Raw genomic sequence first — 19,857 nt, 5'->3', positions numbered from 1 at the left:
CCCCTCCCTCCTTGCAGAGAAAACATTTGGTCAGTTGGGGAGTCAAAATGGTTTCAGGATGGTCTTCCAGACATGTGGTCCACATATCTATGTACGTGCTTGTTTGGTACATTTATGAACATTTATTAAGACCTTATTTTTATTATTATTATTACAATGAGAATAGAAGGAAAGGCATAGAGCTGCAGGAGCACAAGGGGCTGACAGCAGATGAACTTGTGCACAATAGGCATGGTGGAATGAACATAGAAAGTTAGAAAGCCTTAAATGTAAGGGGAAAGCATTGGAGCCAATACAGAAGCCAACATTGGGCCAATAAGGTGTCATATATACCTTCAAATTAAAGGTGTACAGGCATGCCTATTTAGTTAAAACAGAACTCATGGCCTTTGAGACGTTACTGGACTCCAAACGCCCATCAGCCCTAGCCAGAGTTCAGAGATGATGGTCACCAACTTGGATGGCTTCTACAATAAGTAATGATGGCCACCAGCTTGGAAGGCGTCCAAAGAGGATTAGACAAGTTCCTGGAGGATAAGGCTATCAATGACTCCTAGCCATGTTGCTTATGTGCTAAGGGAGTTTAGCTGCAACCACAGAATCTCTATGGGATGTACGGATGCTTTTTTAAAAACAACAAAACCAGAAATAGCTCTTTTTAAAATGCGGGATGCCCAACCTTTTAGGTTTTGGCCATGCCTTCATTAAAAGGTGCAAAAGGTCATAAACAGATAAAGATCACTTGCAAGTCATTGACTTCATTCAGAGCCATCATGACGTTCAAATAATCCCCATGCAAAATGATAAACTCACATTCTTCCCATGGTACAGCCACTCTCCAGAAACATGAAAATAGGATAGGTCAGAGATGTCCAACCGGTTGACCGCGATCAACAGATAGATCCCTGTGAGATGGTGGTTGATCGTGGTTGATTGCGGGATCATTATCGATCGCTGAGTAAAAAAGCTGTGGAATAAATCTCTCTCTCCCCCCCCCCATCCCTCCGTTACGTAAAGTGGACGGTCATTTGCCGTCTGCTGCTGGCAGCTGATGAGATGATAGTTTGCTTTAGTGCTGGATGTGTTTTTTAGCGGCAGATTTATATGTCATTCCCAGCGAATTATGTCATTCCCCCTAAGAAAAGCAGGGTAGTAACAACAACAACAACAACAACAACAACAACAACAACAGGGTATGAGGTTGCACAACTCTGTTCTACATAAATAAACAAACTTCTTGAATGTGTTGTGCTCGTTTTTTGGTTGCTTCTTATTTGTCCAGTTGATAAACTTGTTTCATTCACATGTTCAGACATAAAATGGTGTTTGAAAACATAGTCAAAATGTTCTTTTATTTTAATGTTATTTATTTTATGAAGTATTTTAGATTTTTTAATGTATGCTTTTCTAACTGAAAGTTTCTTTGAGACATTTTTGTAGTAAGTGACAAATAAAGGTAATTAATACTAACAGAATAACAATAATCTATATCTGCGGTCACATCCACGCAGCACATTTAAAGCATTTTGAAAGCACAAAGTTTTCCTCAAAGCAGGGGTGGGCAACCTAAGACCCGTGGGCTGGATGTGGCCCAATCGCCTTCTCAATCCGGCTGTGGACAGTCCGGGAATCAGCGTGTTTTTACATGAGTAGAATGTGTCCTTTTATTTAAAATGCATCTCTGGGTTATTTGTGGGGCATTGGAATTCATTCATCCCCCCCCCCAATATAGTCCAGCCTACCACATGGTCTGAGGGATGGTGGACCGGCCACTGCTGAAAAAGGTTGCTGACCCCTGCCCCAAAGCAACCTGGGAACTGCCATTTCTTAAGGGTGCTGGGAACTCTAGCACTGCAAGGGATAAACTCCCCTTCCTAGAATTCTTTGCAGGAAGCAATGTGCTTTGATGTATGGTGTGTAGTGAACACAACCAATGACAGAGCTGGCTGTGAACTATCCTCAAATGGCTTTTATTAATCAGTCACAAAGAATAAAGTACAGGGAAGGTGGCAGCTTATCTGTCGCCAATCTCACCAGAAACAGGAAGCACAAAACTCACCAGCCTGTGAGACCCAAAAGAGAGAGAGAAAAATCCTCTTGCTTTTTTTTTTTTTTGCTTGCACGATAGGTCTCAAGATGAAGACATAAGCAGGGCCTGTGTCAAAACGAAACAAACACTCTTGTCTCCCGCCTCCTTGTAATTCTCAGCAATTCTTAAAACAAGCCAATACGAGGAAATTCTCCAAGGAACTCAATTGCCAGAGTCGCACATGGCAAGACACTTTCTTTCTTTCTTTTGCTGGCTGCATATAATCATTAACTTAGAAGGGAAAGCTCTCTTTTTATTATTTCACTGCTGTCACGTGCTGATTCTCAAGAAGCAAATTCTACTAGTTCCATCATGGGAAAGAGAAGACCAAGCCGACCAGGTCCAGCCAGTGCTCAGCCGAGCACAGCCACGGAGATGTTGAAACTGAAGCGAGAGATTGGGCTGGCCAGCGCAGTGTCATTAATTGCTGGCACTATGATCGGTTCGGGGATTTTCATGTCCCCAGAGTGGGTGCTGCGTAACATAGGCAGCCTGGCTGGCAGCCTCATAATTTGGGCATCCTGTGGCATATTGTCCACTTTGGGGGCCCTGTCCTATGCTGAACTGGGAACTTTAATTAAAGAGTCGGGAGGCGAATATATCTACATCCTGCGGACCTTTGGCTCCCTCCCCGCTTTCCTCTTTGCCTTTACCTCTGTCATTGTCGTGAGACCCGCCGGCGTGGCGGCCATCTCCCTGAGCTTTGCTGAATACACTGTGGCCGCCTTTCATCCTGGGTGCCCTTCGCCCCAGGTAGCGGTCAAATGCGCAGCTGTGGCCTGCATCCTGCTTTTAACTCTCATCAACTGCCTCAGCGTCAGGCTGGCCACCTCTGTCATGAACGTCTTCACGGTGGCCAAGCTGTTGGCGTTGCTGGTCATCGTGGTGGGAGGCGTGGTGCTGCTCGTTCAGGGGGAAACTCACCGTTTCCAGAATGCCTTTCAAAACACAAGGTTGGAAGCCGGGGTTATCGGGATTGCATTCTATCAAGGGCTTTGGTCTTTCGATGGATGGAACAACCTGAATTATGTGACTGAGGAGATTAAGAAGCCGGAGGTGAGTGGAGAATAATTGATGATAGATAGATAGATAGATAGATAGATAGATAGATAGATAGATAGACAGACAGACAGACAGACAGATAGATGATTAATAGATTGATGATAGTGGATGGATGGATGGATGGATGGATAGGTGATAGATAGATAGATAGATAGATAGATAGATAGATAGATAGATATAGAACACTGAATTGTTTATATTTTATATTGTGTGTATGTGTGTATTTGTACAGTGGACACTCGGGTTGTGAATGTGATCCATGCAGGAGGCACGTTCGCAACCTGCAGCCTTCGCAACCCGCAGCGCCACGCCGTGTCTGTGCACATGTGGGTTGCGATTCGGCGCTTCTGCGCATGTGCGACCACCGAAACCTGGAAGTAACCAGTTCTGGTACTTCCGGGTTCTGGCAGGTCCGTAACCCAAAAACCCGCAACCTGAAGCGTCTGAAACCCAAGGTATGACTGTCCTTAGATTGGCAGATTTCACACCTAGAGTTGCCACATAGCCCACATGTCTGAGTTTTGCTTGCATTCTGGACATGCCAGTCGATAGCTGGTTGGCCTATTTGTGGGCCTGGCTTCATTTTTTAAAAAACAAAACAGCAAGTAACTAGCCCTTATGAAGCCAGATCAAGGAGCAGGCATGTCCCTTTGCATCTCCAACTTAACTAGAACTAGAAACCCTTTACTATCTAAGAATGTATTTCCTGTAATAAACTTAGCCTTCTTATTTTTTATATCAAGAGATTCGGTGTGATTGCTTTAGAGTTGATGAGGGTCAGCATAGACAAAGGACTGAGACACTTCGGAAGTTTGGAGGTTCCTCTCTCGGTCTCCTCTCCCCCCATGCAAACCAATACAATCTGAGCTGCATCCCAACACAACAATGAGAGAAAGAGAGCCATTAAAAAAAATTCTCTATAATCTTGAAGACAAGGGGGAGGAGTGGTGCTTCATTTTTCCAAATCAGGATTCAGACACAGACCAGACGCAAAATGGACAACCTTCTGACTGAATCAGGCTGCTTCCAGAGTGCCAGATTGGGATCTGGACCACGGAAAGTGCACAGTTCTAGTATATATACCGATTGTTGTGAAATTATGCATATATAAGAGCCATGCATACCTAGGCTAGAAAAGCATCTTAGGCAGTGGGTTTCTACACATACACATAGCAAAATGCTCACCAGTAATCTTGCATTAAACCACAGAGCCTAGGACTTGCTGATCAGAAGGTCGGTGGTTCGAATCTCTGCGACGGGGTGAGCTCCCGTTGCTCGGTCCCTGCTCCTGCCAACCTAGCAGTTGGAAAGCATGTCAAAGTGCAAGTAGATAAATAGGTACCACTCCAGCGGGAAGGTAAACGCCGTTTCCGTGCGCTGCTCTGGTTCGCCAGAAGCAGCTTAGTCATGCTGGCCACATGACCCGGAAGCTGTACGCCAGCTCCCTCGGCCGATAAAGCGAGATGAGCGCCACAACCCCAGAGTCGGCCACGACTGGACCTAATGGTCAGGGGTCCCTTTACCTTTTTAATCTTGCATAATGTTGTACTCTGGCATACTGTATTTGAAATTTCACTGACACCCAATGTGCCTGTAGAAATAAAGTGTGAAGTTACTCTAGCTAAAACTCTTTTATCCATTCAATTCAGTCGGAATTCTCACTTACCTGGGTGGATTCTCTGAGTTATAGATTACTATACTTGTTTTCAGACAAGTGTGGTAGCATTTGATTCAGTTATGTTACCTTGATGGCTTTAATTTGTAATGCATCACTTGCGTATCTCTGTACTGGGCACATTCTCATAAGTGGTTATTTCTGGGTTGTATTATTCGACATGCGCAGCAGACTTCCGCTTTTGCCAGGCAACTTTCCACTCCTCTCTTTTTCCCTACAGTTCCATGTACCCACAAAAATCAGCTCCAGAGGTTGGGGGAGATGAGCAAATATTGGAGTCATGTAGGGAGAAGACAGTGAATCTGCAGGAGTGGAATTCTGTTCACACAGAGCTGACTACAGCTCTAATTTTTTTTACATGCCATCATTTTCAAACATTGCAAATTGTTTACTTTCAGCCCTGGGCTGATAACTTTGCTCCCTTGTTATCTTGTTTTTGCTGTTTAGAGAGATGCGATGGGAGCTTCCTTAAATGAGAAAAATGGTTGGCAAACTATGGGGTTCCTGAAATTTTGCATTTATGACATGAGATGGCAGCACTCAGTCGCAAGGCATACAAATATCGTAACAAAAATTCTGAGTTCACAAATCGTGAATCTATGCATTGCGGCTTTCCAAATGGTGTACAATAGCAGGGGTCAACAATCCAAGGTCTCAGCTGAGATTTGAAGTTCAAACTTGTAACGTGCACCTTACAGCTCTGATACGTGTGCAAACTGAACATTGATACTTTTTACCACTTATAGCTTAAATAGCAAGCAAAGTCTAAGGTTATAGAATGCCTAGTTTTTAGTCAATCAGTGTCAGCTTTCACTATTCATTTCCTAAAGATGTGCAGATTATACCATCAGCTAAGTAAGTGATGATGCAGATGCATTTGCACTAAAGGAGAGAGTGGAGGAGTGAGGAAATAACTGTGATCCGTTCAGGAAAACAAGATACTAGTCCTAAGAATCCAAAATTGAGCAATACAATAAAAATGTCCCAAAACAGTGAGCAAGCTTTTGAATTATCCTGAGCTCTTAACTGGTTTAGATTTTAAGCCAAGTGGGTGCATCTGCACTGTACCTTTAAACCAGTATGATACTACTTTAAACAATTGTGCTTTCCCCAGATAATCATGGGAACTGTGGCTTGATAAGGGTGCTGAGAGTTGCTGGGAGATCCCTATTCCCTTCACAGACCTACAGTTCCCAGAATTGACTGCTAGAAGTACGTACATCCTCCTGTCGTCAATGAGATTTACATTAATCTAAGTATGCCTAGGCATGTCTTCTCAAAAGTAAGTCCAACTGAATTCATTAAGACTTACTCCCAGGTAAGTGTGCATTGGACTGCAGCCTTAATTATGCAGTCTACCTATCTCTCTCTAACATTATAAAAGTATGACCTCCAACTAGTGAAAATGAGCAGTTTAGAAAGGACTGAACTGTTGGAAGCTTTCTAGTATCATCACTAGTTTGTATATGCTTCTTAGTTCCCTGGATCCCGCAATCTCCTGGCTTGTATCAAATGCCTACCAAGCTCAGAGTGGACCCATTTAAATTAACACAACTTACTGATGCTCCCTAATTTCAGTGGGTTTACTCTGAGTTTAAAACTTGTTGGCTACAGCTCTTTGTTTGGGGGCCTTTGGGGGAAACAACTCTAACTCACTCTCTCTCTCTCTCTCTCTCTCTCTCTCTCTCTCTCTCTGTGTGTGTGTGTGTGTGTGTGTGTACATGTGTGTGTGTATGTGTTCAGTAAAAAAGATCAAATATAGAGGTGCATATCAGGCCTTGTTTGCTTTTCTTTACTCTTTCTCCAGGTGAACCTTCCAAGGGCCATGATGATTGCTATTCCTCTAGTTACCTGCTTCTATTTGCTGGTAAATGTGAGCTATTTTGCAGCCATGACTCCTGCCAAACTTCTGTCTTCAGGTGCTGTGGCCATTACATGGGGGTGAGTGATGCTCCAGAGCTCTGAAGACTTACCTACATGTTCACCCAAAGCAACCCAATGTTATTCATTCTGCAGTTCCTGCAAATCGACGTTCAGCTGCAGGCTGAATGAAAGTGGCTTTTCTGTTACCACTGCACATCACCCCACATTGTTGCAACTAATCAGGAAATAGTATTTTTCCCAAGTGTGTCAAGTATCTACTCTCTAGTATAGAATCCTGGAAGAAATGCAGACATGGGTGCAAGAGTGATGGAACTACTACACTGGCTTCCCAGCAGATGAGATGCTGTTGCTTGCCAAGAGGGGGAGCAGCAAGGTGGTGGGGATGTTGGCAGGGTGCGAACATGCCAGCAGGAGCCCCCGATTCTCTCTGCCATTGTGTTTGCAATGCATCAACCTCTCCTCCACTTTATGCTTCTCCCTCAGGATTAGTGAGTCACTTGCTAGGAACCTAGCCTAAGGCTCTGTCCCACCAGGCAAGCTGCAGAGGATGGCTGTGGTTTGGAGAAAAGGAGGAAGGGGAAGCCAAAACCACACTGCCTATGGGGATCTTGTCATTGGAATACTATAATCCACTTGTCACAGGAATACCATAATCCACCGTGTCAGCCCTCCAGCTTAGAAAAACTGGGATGTGGAACTGAGGAAAGTAGAATTGTGAGAACAGATTGTGAAAGCCAAACTGAAATAAGACACAGCGATGTCTGTCTTGGTTATGGGTTGTATCCAATCAAGTCATCCCTTTACTGCAAGGAATTACACCTGTGAAATAGAACTCCCTCTCCTTGTTCTCCCCCATTTCCCTCTGCTTCCCCTAAAGCTTCTCCAGAAGATGGGGGGAGACACAGAACAGATTTTTTTTTGGGGGGTGTGTCACAATACTTAGGGGTGAGAGGGAGAGGAAGTTCTGTTCCACAGGCAGAAGTCCTTGTGCTAACAGGATGACTTGGTTGGATACAACCAATAGTTAAGGCTATTTCAGGCTTTCAGGTTTCCCTGAACTTTCAGTCAGTCGAAATAAAATAAGTTTGCACAACCAAGTTGCATCAGTTATTACATGCCTGTGTTAGTATGCATGTGTACATACACACACACACACACACACACACACACACACACACACACACACCCCTTTAGCTGCTGCTGTCTGGAAAAAAGCAGCAAAGCATCCTGCATCACCCTGAAGATGATCTTTTGTGTGTGTTTTACGAGTTTTCCCGGAGATGATCCCTGCTGCACAAAGTGGGCAGTGAAGGTGTTGGGTTTTTACATAAGCCTGGGGTCTGAGTGTGCACGAGACGCTATTGTTCTGCAAAGACAAAAGAAGTGAAATAGTCAATTGCAAAGCATCAACCTGCCTATATATAGGGATCATATCAGAAATGTTCAAGCCTGAACTGGTGTTCAGTCTGCGCATTATCAAACTTGCCCCGCATAATACTTATGATGCATCTTTTTATAGAGTTTATGTTAATACCCATTCACATGATGAATATATACTGAGACAAGTGACAAAGCTCATTTCACTGTGTCAAGACAACTTTTCCATGCACCGCCTTCCTTATTACTCCAGATTAACAAGTTATTTGTTACCGTTCTTCTCTGTTACAGTTCTCTGCCCCACCCCTTTAAAGTCTTACACCCTCTTCTGCCTGATTAACCTTGTCATTCCAGGGAGAAGGCAACAAGGGGGTAGAAGAACTAAATGGTGCATTCAACAGAACTGGGTATCTCCTAGAGCAGATTAGGGTGACCACTTAAAGGTAAAGTGACCCCTGACCATTAGGTCCAGTCGCGGCCGACTCTGGGGTTGCAGTGCTCATCTCGCTTTATTGGCCGAGGGAGCCGGCGTACAGCTTCCGGGTCATGTGGCCAGCATGACTTAGCCGCTTCTGGCGAACCAGAGCAGCGCACGGAAACGCCGTTTACCTTCCCGCTGGAGCGGTAATCTACTTGCACTTTGACGTGCTTTCGAACTGCTAGGTTGGCAGGAGCAGGGACCAATCAATGGGAGCTCACCCCGTCGCGGGGATTCGAACCGCCTACCTTCTGATCAGCAAGTCCTAGGCTCTGTGGTTTAACCCACAGCGCCACCCGTGTTCCTCTTGTGACCATTTACACATTACCAAAAAGAGAGGAAACTTGTCACCCAAAGAGAAAACAAAAGAGGACGCAAGATTTGCACATAATTTGTCTTTGTTAATTTATAAGCGTAGATGAAAACTCATAACCATAATTTCAGCAGAATAAAATGCATCTAACTTCATCAAGGGAGACAGATCAGGTGAGTTATGTGCCTGAGTTAGTTTTATGATGTTAGCCACCCTGAGCCCGGCTCCAGCCAGGGAGAACAGGGTACAAATAAAAAATTATTATTATTATTATTTGAAGGCTGTCATCTTGGTGCTGCTAATGACAGACAACCTCCAAGGCCAACATCTTCCTCCTTAAGATTCTTAATTGGAGCTGGACCAGACAGGTCTCCAAAGAGAAGACTCATTATTTATGAATTTTGCACTAATATGTGCATTTTCATTCTCATCTTATCCTAATATATGCATTTTGTACACATTATTTGTTTGCAAAATTGCGTTGTGAAATGCAAGGATGTGCAGATTTGAAGGCTATCTGTGTTTTTATTTGCTGATTCTTCCAGGAAGTGCAAACTAGGAAGCTTTACATTAAAATTGCCTCCACTCCTACTGACTTGCCTTTCCAGTAATACCTACTGCCACATTAGTTGAGTGTGTGGTTTAACAAAATAAGGCTGCTGCTTTCCCTTCTTAGTCATACTGTCATAATCCCTTCTCCATCCCCCTTTTTAGGAACAAGGTCCTCGGTAGCTGGGTGTGGCTGATGTCATTGTCCGTTGCAATGTCTTCGTTTGGATCAGCGAACGGAACGTTCTTCAGCGGAGGCCGCATGTGTTATATTGCAGCAAGAGAAGGCCACATGGTAAGAGCTGTGAAGCCACTGATATTCCTGTGTGTGTGTGTGAAACAATGGTTTAGTCTCTTACATCCATTGCAACGCAAGCCAAGCGAAACCCATCTCTTACTATTACATGTATGTTTGACTCTTTTGTGTAATGTTCTGGCCTGATGCCAGACCCTACAGAGAAGGCAGGTCAGGAGTAGCAGCACCATGGAGAGCTCAGAGTGAACAGACGTGAGCCCTTTTAAGCTTCTGCCTCCAGGCTTGGCCCTCTTGTGACTAACTTTATATTCTTAAAGGGGCAACCGTCTGGCCTAAAGATGGGCACTCCTCCTCCATTCTCTAGCCTCCTGTGTGGTGTACTTTCTGTTTCGCTGGACTGGTGAGATTCTGTGGGGAGGCATTATGGTCCATAGGCTCAGGCAAAGGTGCCTGTAAGGGTCCAGGCTCTGCCCTGCAAAAATAGGAGGTTCTTCTGATTGCTCATGTTTGTCAGCCTCGGGCTCAGGCAGGCTCAAAGCCCTGCACCTGGTCTTACTACTGCGGTACCTGGGTTACAAATGCTTCGGGTTACAAACGCTTCAGGTTACAGACTCCGCTAACCCAGAAGTAGTACCTTCTGTAGAGCCAGTGTGGTGTAGTGGTTAAGAGCAGTAGTCTCGTAATCTGGGGAACCGGGTTCGTGTCTCCGCTCCTCCGAATGCAGCTGCCGGGTGACCTTGGGCCAGTCACACTTTTTTGAAGTCTCTCAGCCCCACTCACCTCGCAGAGTGTTTGTTGTGGGGGAGGAAGGGAAAGGAGAATGTTAGCTGCTTTGAGACTCCTGAAAGGGGAGTGAAAGGCGGGATATCAAATCCAAACTACTCCTCCTCTTCTTCTTCTTCTTCTTCTTCTTCTTCTTCTTCTTCTTCTTCGGTTAAGAACTTTACTTCAGGATGAGAACAGAAATCGCACGACGGCGGCGCAGCAGCAGCAGGAGGCCCCATTAGCTAAAGTGGTGCCTCAGGTTAAGAACAGGTTAAGAGCGGACCTCCGGAACGAATTAAGATCTTAATCAGAGGTTCCACTGTATTTAGCTGGAGCCTCTGCAGCCTCTGTCTTGATAGTTGCTGGACTCCTGGGTCATGACAATACTCTGTGGACTAATGTGGCTGCCTATAACCAGCTAGGGCAGCAGTTGCAATTCTTTTTTGCGGGGAAGGGACCTATATAAAAGGCTAAAAATACGAGACATTTATGAGGTGAGGAATATACTCTGATTTTCCTTCCCTTTTTATGTGATTGCTCACATATTTTCTCTTTTGTAAGAGAATTATCACTGTGGTAGACAACCTGTGCCAATAGTCAAGTATAGTAGTAGTAGTAGTAGTAGTAATATCCCCCATCTGACTGACTGCACCAGCCACTCTAGGAGATTTCCAATAAATACAAAAGCAAAATAAAATATAACATTGTGGTTTTCTTGTGCACGCATATGACATCCCTGGTGCCTTGATGTGGTTTCTCTTCTGATCTGACTAGATGGCCTTTGGGATCTCTTCCAACTCTATGATTCTATGATTCAATGGGCTCCCATTCAAGTTAAGTTTCCGGAGAACCAGGATTTTTTTTATATTAGGCCTGACTTTACAGGCTGTTGGGTAAAACAGTGACATTCAAAATGAAACAAATGTATTGCAACAGAAATCATCTGGTGGCAATTTCTGTTTATTTCTCAAAGTTCAACAGCCATGTTTACTGCTCTTTTCCTAATCAGAGTCTTGTGTTTGATCTTTGGAGAAAGCTCCGCTGAAGTGAAGGAGAAAAAAAAACGACACTTCCAACGTGTTGATGATTGTCTTGTACTTTGTGCCTTCATTTTCAGCCAGACATTCTATCCATGGCTCATGTAAGATACCTTACACCTTCTCCTGCTCTAATATTCACTTCTGCTGTGTCAATAATTATGGTTATAGCCGGAAGCTTCAGTCAGATTGTGAACCTTTTCAGGTATGTATGTTTAGTATTCTCATCACTCCATGGGTTTCTCAGTATCATATTAATTCTATTTTTGCTTCCACAGCCTTCTCTCCCCCCCCCTTTTGTTTTAAAAGCAATGAAAGAATGGATAGCAACTTTTTAGCCATTCATTAATTTCATTAAGCATGCCAATGCAGTATAACCATAAAAGCAACACCAGTAAAAAGAAGAAAAGTGAAAGTGAAAACAATTTCAAAAAATCTCCTCTGAAAAGCCTTGTGGGAAAAGGACGGTCTTCAAAGGATAGCAAAAAAGATAGCAGAGGCAGGGCCTGTCAGAGATATAATGTGAGCATGTTCCAAAGACTCAATTCCTACATTACATGGAACAGACTGCCTGATGAGATAATCTTTGCAAGATGCAGAAAGCAATGATTGACTGGTTAGATCACTCTCACCCATTTAAGCCGTGTGCATGAGAGAAGGAAATAAAAGTGTGTGTGTGTGTGTGTGTGTGTGTGTGTGTGTGTTTTACTGGACTACAACCTCACTTGACTCTGACTGTTGGCCATAAGGACTGGGGCTAAACTGCATTGGAGCCCTACAATGCCAGAAAGGCTCACGTCTAGAGTAAATGCTACTAACATTATTTCTGCACAGTTTTACAGCTTGGCTTTTTTACGGGATAACTGTCGCTGGTCTCCTGTACTTAAAGATTAAGAAACCAGAATTGCCAAGATCTTACAAGGTGAGACTTTAAAAAGAAGATGGCTTTGTTCTTGATTAAAGAGAAAAATGGCCCTCCAGATTTTGTTGGACTACAACCTGCGATTAAAAAAAAAATGTGTTACCTGAGGGGGTCCTTCTAAAAGATATGACTATAATTTTTTTTATTAAAAATCTTTTTACACAGGTACCAATCATCATACCAGTAGTTTTTCTGACGGCGTCTATATACCTTGTGTTGGCACCCATCATTGACGAGCCCCAAATGGAGTTCCTTTACGTCATCCTATTCATTTTCAGTGGGGTCATCTTTTATTTTCCCCTGATTCACTACAAGTACCATCCCACCTTCTTAAGAAAATTTACTATGCATTTTCAGCTGTTTCTGCAGGTTGCCCCAACTGAAAAGAATGTGGACTGATTCAATAGTCACATGCCTGCTTTGAGAGACTCATGGCAAAGTCTGTATATCTGGTCTGAACTGTCGGTCTGAACATTTGGGATCAAACCACCACAAGCTACCACTGTTTCCAAAACTGGAGACCAATTATTTAAGTGACCTGGATGGTTCTGAAACAAGCTTTGTAAATTGTGGTGTGTATGTGTGTGTTTTTGGGTGTGGGTATCGAATCCCTGCGGCGGGGTGCGCTCCCGCTGCTCGGTCCCAGCGCCTGCCAACCTAGCAGTTCGAAAGCACCTCCGGGTGCAAGTAGATAAATAGGGACCGCTTACCAGCGGGAAGGTAAACGGCGTTTCCGTGTGCGGCTCTGGCTCTGGCCAGAGCAGCGATGTCACGCTGGCCACGTGACCCGGAAGTGTCTCCGGACAGCGCTGGCCCCTGGCCTCTTAAGTGAGATGGGCGCACAACCCCAGAGTCTGTCAAGACTGGCCCGTACGGGCAGGGGTACCTTTACCTTTACCTTTATGCATACATGCATACACACACACACACATTTCCCCCCATCCACTATAGTCACTGATATTTAATACAGTGGTTAGGGACGCAGGTGGCGCTGTGGGTTAAACCACAGAATCCCCGCCACGGGGTGAGCTCCCGTTGTTCGGTCCCTGCTCCTGCCAACCTAGCAGTTCAAAAGCACATCAAAGTGCAAGTAGATAAGTAGGTACCGCTCCAGCGGGAAGGTAAACGGCGTTTCCGTGCACTGCTCTGGTTCACCAGAAGCGGCTTAGTCATGCTGGCCACATGACCCGGAAGCTGTACGCCGGCTCCCTCGGCCAATAAAGCGAGATGAGCGCCGCAACCCCAGAGTCGGTCACGACTGGACCTCATGGTCAGGGGTCCCTTTACCTTTACCTTGGGTTAAGAACTTAATTTGTTCCGGAAGTCCGTTCCTAACCTGAAACTGTTCTTAACCTGAGGTACCACTTTAGCTAATGGGGCATGCTGCTGCCGCGCCGCCACCACGCAATTTCTGTTCTCATCCTGAAGCAAAGTTCTTAACCCGAGGTACTACTTCTGAGTTAGCGGAGTCTGTAACCTGAAACGTCTGTAACCTGAAGTGTCTGTAACCCGAGGTACCACTGTACAGTTAAAAGCACATAGAAATCAAGAGGAGGTTTCATATTTAACGGCATGATAGTTTTCTGCTAGGGAAAATGCAGATCTTACCATAGAAACGTACCATTTGTAAATAATAGAAAAGAAACTTTCTAAGCATATGCCGGCTGTTCTTGAATCTGTAAATGGGAATTGATGAGGTTGACCTCCATAGAGGGTGTTCGTAATAGCTCCCATTTCACACTTTTGTACAAATTTTGGCCTAACTCCTGCCACTACCTACACACATGCATCTGTCACTCTGAAAAGCTTCTTCATGTGAGTCTTCTTCTGCAAACTGGCATGGCACGAGTGCCTGTGGGTAGCTTAGGCTTATGCCAAGGCTATGGTGGCAGCATTTCTGCTCTTTGCTAAACATATGGTCCCAGGAGAACAGCCGGGAGACGCATTAGCTACAGCAGAGAAGGTAGGCAGGTGTGTAGGAGGGTGAAGTTGCAGAGTGTTGTGAAATGTCCTGGGAACTTCAAAACATCAGAAATGAGCAAATGAGGGCTGAGGAGCAAGCCAAGAAGATGTAAGCTGGTGGCGGAGAAGAACAAAGGCATAAGATTAATTGTGTAGCCATGTTTGGGATTTTGCAAAGGCACGGAGGAACACATTGGGACAAAGAGGATTAAAGTGGTACCTCAGGTTACATACACATCAGGTTACATACGCTTCAAGTTACAGACTCCGCTAACCCAGAAATAGTGCTTCAGGTTAAGAACTTTGCTTTAGGATAAGAACAGAAATCATGCTCCAGCGGCGTGGCGGCAGCAGGAGGCCCCATTAGCTAAAGTGGTGCCTCAGGTTAAGAACAGTTTCAGGTTAAGAGCAGACCTCTGGAACGAATTAAGTACTTAACCTGAGGTACCACTGTAGAGATGCCAAGATGGTTACAGTCAAATAAAAACAACAAAATGAATTTGGGAAGGGAACTAATGTAACTGAGTCCTCTGTGAGGAGACCGTAACATGATTTGAAGTCACTGATATATTCCTTTCAGTCACCTGAATTAATGACAAAGCTCTAGTGGTTCTTTAACTGAGTCAATATACTCCCTGGGTAGAATACAACTCAAGAATCTTGGCTCCCTTTATGGGGGCCAAAGAGGCTGGTTGCATAGATTCTCTGCTGTGACAGTGTTATAACCCTTTGGCTGATATATCAAAGCACACTGCTGGGAAGAATTTTGACCAGACCTACTAATCCTTGTCTTTGAAGTCAGAAGTCATGCGCTGAAGGGACTGCTGGAACAGTGAAAAGTACAGAACAAAACTGAATTGATGAAAGCATTGTTTCTGCATGACAGTGCTCAATTGCTTGGAGGAATACTATATATTTTCCTATTATACCTAGAGTGGTTTTTTTTAATAAATAAAAAAACTTTTTTAAAAAACAACCCTAGTATTTTCCTAGTTTAGGCCATGAATTTAGCATTACATTGTGTAAATTAAATATTGATTCGCCTAGCTTAATAAATGGGAACAGACCCAAATCTTTTTGCTATGCTGGTAAATAGGAGTTGATCTACGCATTAACCAGAAAGGGGTAGATACAAAAACTTATGGAATATGCATACCGGAAGAATAAGAAATCAAGATAACAATTTTTATATATATAAAAGAATGGAAATGGTTTATTGAATATTTACAGATATATTATAAACAGATAAAAACATTGGCAGGGTTATTGTAATAATATGCAGTTTCATAAGAGTATATATTTAAAGATGAATAAATGAGCAAATTAAGTTAATTTGGATATGCAGAAGATACTAAAAACAAATTTAAGGAACCAGAGAAAGAGGGGGAAAGAAGTCAAGTTTTGAAATGTCAAAATGATTGTAAAATTCGTGAAATGTATAAAATTAGTGAAATGTATAAACTTGAAAAGTACAAAATAAAAATACATTTAAAAAAACCAGGAAAGGGTGCTAGATTGAAAAAGGAAGAACTTTTACCTTTGCCACTCTATAAATGCTCATTGTCTAAAAAATGTTCATCTTTAGGAAGGTTCGTCTTTAGGAATGTTTCCTTAGCAAACTGCTCCCAGCTACTCAAAACCTTTCTCTCTGCGCTCTTAACATGAGGCAGCATTCAAAGATATGACTCACCCTGCTACAAATCTGCAGGCTGAAGCAGTGCAATCCAGAATTCTATCGCCATGCTCTGAATAATGTGCAAATGAGGGGTTGCCAAGTGGATCTTTTATTTTTATAAAATCCAGAGGTGATGCCAGGAAAGCACTTTATAGAGTTCTCTGCCTTTATTGTATTGCATTGTTTGAAGCTGTGCTTCATATGCTGTTTCACACTGTGTTTCTTACTGGATTTGTGTTTTGTCCATTATGTGTTTGTAAGCTACTAACAAAGGATATTGTCCTATCAGGTGACCTAAACAATAATTAAAATAATAGAGCATCAACTAGACAGAGCCTGGCGGTTTTTCGTGTGTGTGTGTGTGTGTGTGTGTGTGTGTATACACACTCTGTGTGTGTGTGTGTGTGTGTGTGTGTGTGTGTGTATACACACTCTGTGTGTGTGTGTGTGTGTATTTGTTGATATGTAAAGTAACAGAGTAGCTTACAGCTAGGAAGCTAAATAGCTCTTCTAAGTGATTGATAACTTCTTTCTAAAGACTATACAGTGGTACCTCGGGTTAAGAACTTAATTTGTTCTGGAGGTCTGTTCTTAACCGGAAACTGTTCTTAACCTGAAGCACCATTTTAGCTAATGGGGCCTCCTGCTGCCGCTGCGCCGCGGCTGCACGATTTCTGTTCTCATCCTGAAGCAAAGTCCTTAACCCGAGGTCATATTTCTGGGTTAGCAGAGTCTGTAACCTGAAGCATATGTAACCTGAAGCGTATGCAACCCGAGGTACCACTGTACAATGTCCAGACTCTCTATATTCAAAAAGAACTTTCATAAACATATAACTGAAAAGAACATATTTGCAATCTTGTGCTTATTCACTTTGTTCCTTGCAGAGAGCTCCTGCACAGGTTTCTCCCTATTAAATTTTAATTTTTTTATTTATTGATATTGAGGGATCTTCCTCTGTCTCTTTCACTTCAGACAGATCACAATAGCACAAACTGTCCTCAGCAGTATCCCGAGAAGTCTGCCTCAGCAGCCATTCTCCCTCACACAGAGAGAGAGAAGCAGAAAGACAGGTAAAAACGACAGCTACTAGAATAACAGTCACAACAGAATGGAATGCCTCTGTCATGTAACTCAAAGTCAGCCAATCACATGAGAGCTACTGCCAGAGAAAAAAAACCCATGATAAAAGTACATAGTAATTTAACCTGAGTAAACATCCCCATTTCAGAAAATTAAACCATTATCCTAAACGTGCGCACAGTACCTATTGAGTTTTCACACACCAAGAGGAGAAGCCTAGTGGTTCTAGGTGTAGGGTAAGGTAAAGGTAAAGGATCCCTGAATGGTTAAGTACAGTTGAATTCAACTATGGGGTGCGGTGCTCATCTCTGTTCTCAGGCCGAGGGTACCGGCATTTGTCCACAGACAGCTTTTCCGGGTCATGTGGCCAGCATGACTAAACCGCTTCTGGCGAATGGAGGACTGTGATAAGCAGTGCTTTTTTCCTGGGGGGACGCAGGGGTATGCATACCCCAAAACATTTTGTGAATCTAAGTTTGGCCTCATTGAGTGGCAATATTTCAATATGAGTAAGAAAATGAGAGTACCCCTAAACACTTTTTTTATAGAAAAAAAGGACTGGGTAAGAGATTCCTGTTTTCTGGCCAGGATAGGATTTTGAGGGAAGAGCTTCATTCTTATGAAGGCAGAGATCTGAGATCCCTGACTTTCTGTAGCATCAGAAGCACTGAGTTTGGAATAGGGGAAATTTCAGACCCCACAAGTGCCCCTATTTCCCAGGGACAGTCCCAGATTTACCGAAGCTGTCCCAGTTTCTAATGCGATCCCGGAATGTCCTGCTTTTCCTTAGGACCTCCCTATTTTAAATATTCCCTAAGACTCTCATGGAGCGTTACCAGCACAGAATGCAGATGATGATGAGAAAGTCTATTTACATCTCCATCCACTTCTCTCTCACTCACTGAATGATCAAACCAAAGGAGATCGCTATGCCTCTAGAGCCCTGGGGACCAAGGAGCCAGCAGAGGGAGGTGTCACAATGAAAGGCGTGTCACAAGGACCTCCACAACCTAGAAACCAGCAGCAATCAACTGACACTACTCTCAACTGACACTACTATGTTTCCTTATATGGCTTTTAATCCATGTTCAGCCCCAACACATTTTAAAAGGGCATTGGATGTCAATCAGATTGACGAAAGGCCTGGTTAAAAAGGAACCTTTTTGCCTGGAGCCTAAAGGTGTATAATGAAGGTGCCAGGCAAACTTCCCTGGGGAGAGCATTCCATAGATGGGGAGCCCGTTCTTGTGTTGCCTGAGATCATCAGAAGATGATCTCAGGGTCCAGGTAGGTTCATCATGCTTTGAACAATTACCGTATTTTTCGCCCTATAGGACGCACTTTTCCCCCTCAAAAAATGAAGGGGAAATGTGTGTGTGTCCTATGGGGCGAATGCAGGCTTTCGCTGAAGCCTGGAGAGCGAGAGGAGTCGGTGCGCACAGACTCCTCTCGCTCTCCAGGCTTCGCGGACCTCTCCGCAAGCAGCGGAGCGCTCCTGCTGCTTGCGGAGAGTTGCTTGCATGCCGAAGCCTGCGTGCGCTGAGCTCAGCGTGTCCAGGCTTCGCGGACCTCTCCGCAAGCGGCGGGAGCGCTCCCGCCGCTTGCGGAGAGGTGCCTGCATGCCGAAGCCTGTGTGCGCTGAGCTCAGCGCGTCCAGGCTTCGCGGACCTCTTCCCAAGCGGCGGGAGCCAGCCCTGGGCTCCCACGGCTTGCAGAGAGCTGCCTGTTTGGGGACTGGGGTCGGGGGAAGCTCGGGCCTCCCCCGCCCCAGCCCCGCGCCTGGGGGGGGGAAATAATTTTTTTCCCTTTATTTCCCCCCCCCCAAAAAAAACTAGGTGCGCCTTATGGGACGGTGCATCCTATAGGGCGAAAAATACGGTATTTCCCTTTAGAAAGTATATGAATCAAACACAAAGTGTTTTCTGTTGCAGATTGAAGGGAAGTGTGTGATATATACCGTCCTATACCCACAGATGTCAGGGCAGTTCACAGGATAAGATCACAATATTAAAATACAAAATGCATAATAAAAACAAAAACAGCCCAATAACCCCCCCCCCAAACACAAAAGGGCATTGGATGTCAACAGGGCGAGTCTTGAAAATACAACTCTCTGGTGTCAAAGGCCAGGTAGCAGACCCCCAAGTGCCTCTATTTCCCAGGGACAGTCCCAGATTTACAGAAGCTGCCCCAGTTTCTAATTTGATCCTGGAATGTCCTGCTTTTCCTTAGGACCTCCCTATTTTAAATGTTCCCTAAGACTGTCATGGAGCATTACCAGCACAGAATGCAGATGCTGACGAGAAAGTCTACTTACATCTCCATCCACTTCTCTCTCAATTGCTGAATGATCAAACCAAAGGAGATCACTATGCCCCTAGAGCCCTAGTGACCAAGGAGCCAGCAGAGGGAGGTGTCACAATGAAGGGCGTGTCACAAGGACCTCCACAACCTAGCAACCACCAGCACTCAACTGACACTGCTCTCAACTGACACTACTAAATTTGCTTATATGGCTTTTAATCCATGTTCAGCTTTTTACAAATGTATAAAATGAAATTTATTGCTTTATATTCAAGCTTCCGTTGTTCCTGCACCTGCTAAGCATTAGCTAGTTAATCTACCTCTCTGCCTCTTTGGTCCTATATTACTGAATGGTGGAAAACCAGAAATCACCCCTTGTGTATTTATTCATTTTATTACCGTTCTTCCAGGGCTTTTTTTCAGGGG

At 44.1% G+C, this 19,857-nt stretch overlaps 1 protein-coding gene and 2 long non-coding RNA genes across 3 annotated transcripts; 1 reads left to right on the top strand and 2 right to left on the bottom strand.

Annotated features, from left to right (window-relative positions):
• Positions 1-1,943: 1,943 nt before the first annotated feature.
• Positions 1,944-2,842, bottom strand: LOC307212802. Its single transcript, XR_013837231.1, has 2 exons — positions 2,743-2,842; positions 1,944-2,155 (listed from the first exon to the last, which is right to left on the bottom strand). It is a non-coding gene; the product is annotated as an uncharacterized lncRNA (long non-coding RNA).
• LOC307212504 (b(0,+)-type amino acid transporter 1-like) lies at positions 2,145-13,005 on the top strand. Its single transcript, XM_079969943.1, has 6 exons — positions 2,145-3,145; positions 6,634-6,767; positions 9,593-9,722; positions 11,566-11,690; positions 12,320-12,407; positions 12,573-13,005. The coding sequence occupies exons 1-6, from the start codon at positions 2,402-2,404 to the stop codon at positions 12,804-12,806; spliced, it is 1,455 nt and encodes a 484-aa protein (XP_079826069.1). The 5' UTR covers positions 2,145-2,401; the 3' UTR covers positions 12,807-13,005.
• A 947-nt stretch (positions 13,006-13,952) lies between these two features.
• Positions 13,953-17,932, bottom strand: LOC307212713. The gene is made up of 2 exons (XR_013837131.1): positions 16,010-17,932; positions 13,953-15,979 (listed from the first exon to the last, which is right to left on the bottom strand). It is a non-coding gene; the product is annotated as an uncharacterized lncRNA (long non-coding RNA).
• Positions 17,933-19,857: the final 1,925 nt, after the last annotated feature.

The sequence above is a fragment of the Podarcis cretensis genome (genome assembly GCF_951804945.1).
Source record: "Podarcis cretensis genome assembly, chromosome: 3".
Lineage (NCBI taxonomy): Eukaryota > Metazoa > Chordata > Lepidosauria > Squamata > Lacertidae > Podarcis > Podarcis cretensis.
Note: the sequence above shows the minus strand (reverse complement) of the source record. Positions and strands in the feature narration are given on the sequence as shown.

Coding starts and splice junctions, on each gene's coding strand:
- LOC307212504 (XM_079969943.1), top strand. CDS start 2,402: ATGGGAAAGAGAAGACCAAGCCGACCAGGTCCAGCCAGTGCTCAGCCG. Junction 9,723..11,565: donor CAGCAAGAGAAGGCCACATG/GTAAGAGCTGTG, acceptor CTTCATTTTCAG/CCAGACATTCTATCCATGGC. Junction 12,408..12,572: donor AATTGCCAAGATCTTACAAG/GTGAGACTTTAA, acceptor CTTTTTACACAG/GTACCAATCATCATACCAGT.